This window comes from Galendromus occidentalis, unplaced genomic scaffold (assembly GCF_000255335.2).
Source record: "Galendromus occidentalis unplaced genomic scaffold, Mocc_1.1 scf7180000077087, whole genome shotgun sequence".
In the NCBI taxonomy this organism is placed as follows: domain Eukaryota; kingdom Metazoa; phylum Arthropoda; class Arachnida; order Mesostigmata; family Phytoseiidae; genus Galendromus; species Galendromus occidentalis.
This window is the reverse complement of record NW_003805075.1, coordinates 113,247-119,929: the sequence shown is the minus strand read 5'-3', so window position 1 is coordinate 119,929 and position 6,683 is coordinate 113,247. Positions and strand designations below refer to the sequence as shown.

Here is a 6,683-nt window from a genome sequence, read left to right as displayed (position 1 = left end):
GTTCCAATACCGCGAAGGCGGACCCCGATTTGGCTTCTGGTGTTTCCGTGCAACTCTTATCTCTGGCAATGGGGAAGAGATTCTCTCCCAGCCAAGGGGGAGTCTAAGTGAGACGAGAATAGAAGAGAATCAGGTATATCGGCGGCTTATTGCAGGAATGAAATGATGTGTGAATGCCGACGACGAGACGACCCGTTGACGTCGGGAAAGAGCTGGACATTTGACGCGATCTCTTTGTGAAATGAAAGTGGGAGCGGAACGAGTGAGACACCTTGAATATTCTCCCGCGGTTTCTATCCCAGACCAGCAGAGTCAAGCTGGGGCAATTTTCTTCTTGATCGCGTGTTAAACCGCGCGACAACTTGCTTGGACACCGCAAGACGAGTTGCTCACTGAAAGGCTGCTGAAATCCATCCTCTACGCTGTCTGTGATTATGGAAGAAACTCTCAGTCAGCTCGAACAATATGGGTATAGGACGAGAACATTTCCCGGCGAACTGTACGGCCCTCGGTGAGAAGCGACTAGAGTCCGCTGGTGATCGCTCATGGAGAGTCCGAGCCTTGGACGAGCGACGACTCTCATCGAATGTGCCAACGAAGTCGCGTGGCCGAATACTCCTCCAAAGATGCCCGTGGCTCCCTCTCTGAGCCAGTGCGGGAACTGCCGCTCGCGGCTTCCTCGATGAGTCATAGAGGGCGCTTCGCTGCAGCGACTGGACCCTTCATGTTATGGCGATTAGGATTAGGTATTTTCAATCGAAGACGAGGAAGGACACATATTATGCAGTCCTCAAGATAGGGTCGATCCATACTTCTCGAACGTAGAAGATCGTCCCTCAATTAGAAAATTGCGAGTCACTCAGAAAACCGAATTTTTCTAGCCCAACTCAGAGTCCGAGGTCATCTTTGCCCAGCTACAGGGAGCCAAGTAGCTCATGAAATATTTATAACTACCCCCGCGATCAATTAGTTGACTGGGGAAGAAATACGTAGGTATGGTTCCCTTGGGTCCATCCGTTCATGATGTGAATCGTGTGGTACGCAGTTGTTCGCTGCGGCTCGAAGTGGCCTGGACTAGGATTTTCTACATCCGACTGCAGAGAGCTCCCCGGTGTAGAGTTTCCGCCTCGTCTACATTGTAGGTATGACTGTGGTGGTATTACCGTGATCCACCCGTCGCGGTTTGGATCCTTCAATCGTCCAGAAGATGGATATCGAAATATCAGAGAAAATCTCGCAATGACTCGGAGAATCGTATTTATTTGGTTTTGTTCTTCATGATTTTGGAGATTGAATAATGCGTAGTTTGAAAGGGTCGACATTCGCTGTTCTCAAACCGTCACAAGACGTGGTCGTTTTTCGGATTCGGATATGAGGAAGTCTCGTAGTCGACGAGGTCAGTCCAAGTTAACATCTTCGAATGATACTGTCAGTGATATATAACCACCGTCGTATACCAAGTAGTAATAGAAGCGATACGAATGAGCATCATCATCATTACCGTTTCGATAATAGTAATATTATAATAATAGTAATAATAGACGTGTCAAGTGAAGTTCCCGTTGACAATAATGACATACATATGTGATTACATCGTGATGCTAAGAACCTAGACTATCCTGAGCATAGCATTGCGACAGGAGAAACATTTTACGCAAATCATCATTCACTATTGTGGTCAGGTGAACCAGGAGTGGACCGGTTTCCGAGTGGTCCCCACGGTGACGTTTCCGAAGATTTTCCCAAGCGTCCCCTCGCTCCCCGCACTCGACCGCTTATCGACACAGAATGACTGATCTGTCACACTCTAAGACTAGGCTAGAACTAGTCTAATTTTGGGTTCAGAAGCCATAGAATATGACGATTAGCCACTTCCAGGGGCGTAAGACTGAATTTCTAAGATTCAAATCATTTCTTTCGTTTTCTCCACGACACGTTACCCTCAATCGTATGTACAGAAATGGTGGTTCCCTAGTGTCAACGGAAGTCTAGAGCAGACAGAAGCTCCTCGAGATCGTTTTGCAAAGGCTGCTGTGGGAGCAGCTCCCATTCGCGTTATCGCGCAAACAGCATACCGCTCTCAGGCGTTCTTCCCGGAATCGCCTCTCGCGATCGATGATGCGGCTCAGTCCGAGCCTTCAACGATCAATCCACGTCACTCGAACGAGAGAATAGCGCTGGAGTGCCCGTGGAGTTCATCATCATCTAACTAAAAATGTAAATCGACTAGATTGATGTTTGTTGTGGTGGTATGGTTACGAACAGAACGATCAAGCAGTGACGCTGAGAAGGATGAACGAACAATCGAGCACAGGGGCCCAGATTTGTGACTCCTTTGTGCGTAGAATCGTCGACAGTTGAGAAAAAAGTGAATACGAACGCGTATCGTCCGCGCGCGGCGTCAAACTGGTTGAAATGCACGGGACTCATTCGTACTCCGTTTTGTTCGGACAACGTCGGATCGAGATCCGATTCTACATACAATATGGTATGTAAGTAGGCGTGTACCCACAATCCTGAGCGTCTCCGTGAGGACTGAGTTAGCGACACAGTCCGATCATAGAGTTTCAGTTTGAAGCCGTGGTGTCGGTCGGACTTGACGCGTGCGACGGAGAAGGCGATGATGACGATGACGCAGGAGTAGGCTGTCCTACTAGCAGATCGGGATCCTTGGGCGATGCCGCAGGAGAGCTGTGCGGTGAGGGACTTGCGGACGACGCGCGAGTGTTCGGAGCTATCGGCGATTTGGGAGGGCCACGGCAATGTAAACAGTGCAAGCATACACTACAGTGGCCAGTCATGTTGGCTAGACCTTGCCGGAGCTTTATGGCAGGGCCTAGTCTCATGCCCATGTACGCCGTCAAGTGATCCTCGGTCAGAACAGAAAGTATACTACCGTCGATTGATTGATCGCGGAATTTCTGCGGAGCGGAAAAAATACACGGTTACACTCCACGAATGAGGAGAAGACGACTCGGGGAACGCGCACTGGCGACGGGAATGAGACAGCAGATCGCTTCCGTGTCGCGTCGTAATTGATTTTCTCTCGGACCGGCAATAAAAAAAAGATAAACCCACCTCTGCGTACGAAGCACACACGTCGATCGACTGCACGAAGTTCACGACATCGTCTACTGACCATCTCGCGAGGAATTTGCTCTGATGTTCTCGATTTGGGCAGCCCGCGGATGAGCAGCGAGACGTTCTCGAATCGGGTTGGAGATCCTGTTGAACACCCAGATACGAGTGGTGTTCTTTCGTCGAAGCGGGAGAGAGGGATGGTGATCGCGCGCTTTTCATCGGAGGGCCCGATAACGACAAATCGAGGGGATCACCTGAAATATGTCTCCCCTTGAAAATCGACGTCTCCGAGACGTTGAGCTCCTTGGGACTCTTGGCAGAGTGAATAATAGGAATATCTTCCGCTTTCGTCCCTCCTCACCTTCTTGGGTGGAAGACGAAGATCGCTTCACCGCTCCCTTGAGGTAAGATTCGAGCTGCGAGCTCTGTGCGTGGGTTCGGACAAGGTTGAGCAGGGTTTGCGAGGAGGGAAAATCGGCTAAGGTGAAAGAGCTTGGAGGACTTCGTTGAGGAGAAGGATGTCTATCGGCTGCTGCGCGAGCTGATGAATGAGAACCTATGGCAGGCCTCGAAGCAGGTGATGGAGGACAATCCGGACTACGAGGGAGGGGAGGTCGCATCGGTGGTGTCGGAGGACAGAATGGCGAACTCGACGGGAAGCTGAGGGCAAAAAAAACGATCAGACTCCGAATATTGACTACGAACCCTGGTGGGTGTTTGAGCAGATGACAAGTAGCCGAATCCCTGAAGGAGTTGTTATTCGATTGAACTCACCTGTCGTTGGTGGCAGAGTTGTATTTGGCGGCGAGAGAACGCATGTACTCCGAATAGTTTCGGTTGCTGCTCATCATTGCTTCCACATGCTTCAACTGAGCCGTACTAAAAGCGCCTGAGCCCGGAGGCGCTGAAGGCGATGAACCTGGATTCGGTGTCGGACTTAGATGACCCAAAGGTCCAGAAGGACCTGAACGAAGACCTAACATGAAGCTCAAACCGGCGGGAAATCCTGGCGGCATGATTTGCCTTCTGCGAGAGGGCGAAGTCGAGGGGCTGATTACATGAACAGGCTCTTCCGGGGTTAGACGTTCCGATTTGATACTGTCGGCTATTTGACCACTTGAGACCGAGACGTGCTGAGGTCGTTGATGCTTACGACGATTGCCGGACGGCGCCAATTTGAAGGAATCTGAGGGAATTCCGAATTCATTGATTGAGCCCATTTCCTCGTGCGGGGAGGAGACCAAGAATATCCCTAGAGGTCTCGTCATCAGGAGAGGAGAGTTTCGCTCCGATCGGCTGCACTGACCTTGGAAGTTCGTTTCTTCATTTTGATTTTTTCTCAGACGATCTTTGCATTCCATGATTTCTTCGACTTCATCGTCGCTCGGAGTTGAGTCCTTCGACGCTACTCCGTTATCTGAGGAGGGAAGTTGCATGAGATCTCCGTGGACTCCGTCGTCTTCCACGATCGTGCATGCTCTTCCCCAACGCCCTTCCTCAGTCCGCCGTGGACCAGGACGATGATGCATCCGAATATATCCGATAATCGTACTTACCAGACTCCCCAATATCGTTGTGGTCATGGTTATTGTTTCCCTTGGAGGTCTGGCCCAGCAAATGGTCAATAATCGAACTGAGTTTCCCTTGGGAATGTAGAATCGATGAGCTACTCATTGCTCCCCCGTCCGAGTTCCGTGCCGAGGAGCTGCGACTTCTCCTGCGAAATTCGAGGATGGATATATTTCGTTGAGATACTCATCACGATGCATGGAAATCGGAGCAATACGGTAAGCCCGGAAGAGGTCGAGCACTTACAACGCCAACTCCTCGGATTCTTCGTCGTCGTCGTCATCATCACTCTCAACGACGTTTCGACGGCGGTCGAGTTGCTGCTGCTGTTGTTGATGGTGAAGATTCTGAAAATGATTTTGTTTCTCCTGTTGCTGGTGATGATGATGGTCGTTGCTGTTGATCGAATCAACATTAAGCTCATGGTCGTTTCCGCCGTCATCTTGATGATGATTGACTTGGTTATTATCCGTGGATAGAGAGGCTTCCATGGAACTGAGGATGGCCCTGGTTTGCCCTCCCCTCCCCCCTGAAGCTGCGCTCTTGCTGTTGGCCTTGGACGAAGCCTCGTGGACTTCGTCACTAAGACCGCTCACCACCCCGCCCTGATTATCAGTTTGAGTCTGATTCAGGAAGTACGAGGCGGCAGCCTGAGCTGCTGCTGCCGCTTGCAGCTGCTGAGGTAAAGATAACAGGTGTTGTGCAGGTGGCTGCGTGCTGTGGAGGTGATGGGGGAGGGCGGCGGCCAGGGCGGCCGTGGGCGGGCGTAAAGCCGCCGGGACCGCGGGGGTCGCCGCGCCCACAGGGACGCCCAGCGCTCCCAGACCCCCCAGAAGAGATGGGTACAGATTCTGGTAGACACCGCTCAGTAGTGCCTGAGAGAGATCCTCGCTGAGGAGACTCCCGCTAGAGGAGCTCTTTTCTGCGCTGTCGGGTTCTCCCTGAAAATACGAAAGTTTCACAAGGTTATAATTTATAATTATAATATAATGATAATCTTTCGCTCATTGGAAGATCCCCAGTTCCGGAACGAGCCAGAGACTCGAGCCAGGGCCGAGGGCCGCGATTCCGAAGTTCGATCGTTTTTTCCATCGTGTGTCGCGTAATTGTCGAGGTATCACGGTGATTGCGTCTTGGCAAACAGCTGATTCCAGTTTTCAAGCGATCGATCGCTTTACGGATTCGCGATTCGGAAACATTTCGAAGGGAACACCTTCGAGAATGCAGAAATACTGCGCGCTCATGATTTTCATGCTCGGCTTCGCATAGACCTCAGGCGCCCTCTGTGGGCTTGGCAGGAAGCATATGTCGCTGATCGGAGCCTCGAGCCACCGAGGGCGCCACCGATTGTGGGAACAGTCTCGAGTTTAAATCAAATCGTCGACGTTGAAACGCGCGGTCTTTTCCGTGTGTCGAGGAGCGGCACACTCGGAAATGTGGAGTCGGACATTATGCGGTGGATTCTCTCCCTTGCTCTCTTCGAGTTTTCTGAGCCGCAGGATTTTGGCTTCCCTTGGGTACGTCTCGTCCGTGAGCCCAGAGGAGACGATTCTCAAAGGAGAAATTCACCATCGGAGCCTCGACGGAACGGAAAACGAAGTATTAATAAATTCGATAGATTTCGTCGCTCCTCGTTCCAGGTCAAAGGAGAATCGGAGGAGAATTTAATTAGCGTTTGGTGGAGAGATCGAATCGGCGTGGAGCTCTGGGCGCCATCGCAGCGCGTATTCTCCGATTCTATACCCGAAGTTTCGATTCCACCTTCTGAAATGAGCTCTTGTGTCATGTTTCTCTCGTCGTTGCAGCGAGCGCGGTGCATGACGTATAGCGTCGGGCACGACTCGAGCCAGATGCCAAGCGGACCGACGTCGATAGAGCAACGGCTCCATGGGAAATTCGGACGTCGACGGAGAGGTATCGGTCACGGAAAATTTTCGCATTTTCTTTTTTCAGAACGGGTCTCGAAGATCCCGAACGGAGTTCACGCGGGGGAACATCGCCCAGAGGAGGATCTCGCCGACCGACGTGGCAGC

At 51.4% G+C, this 6,683-nt stretch overlaps 1 protein-coding gene across 1 annotated transcript; it reads right to left on the bottom strand.

Annotated features, from left to right (window-relative positions):
* Positions 1-2,567: 2,567 nt before the first annotated feature.
* On the bottom strand, positions 2,568-4,097 carry LOC100898635 (sterile alpha motif domain-containing protein 11-like). Its single transcript, XM_029110749.1, has 4 exons — positions 3,856-4,097; positions 3,443-3,741; positions 3,079-3,335; positions 2,568-2,921 (listed from the first exon to the last, which is right to left on the bottom strand). Exons 1-4 carry the CDS (start codon positions 4,095-4,097, stop codon positions 2,568-2,570), a joined length of 1,152 nt encoding a protein of 383 aa, XP_028966582.1.
* Positions 4,098-6,683: the final 2,586 nt, after the last annotated feature.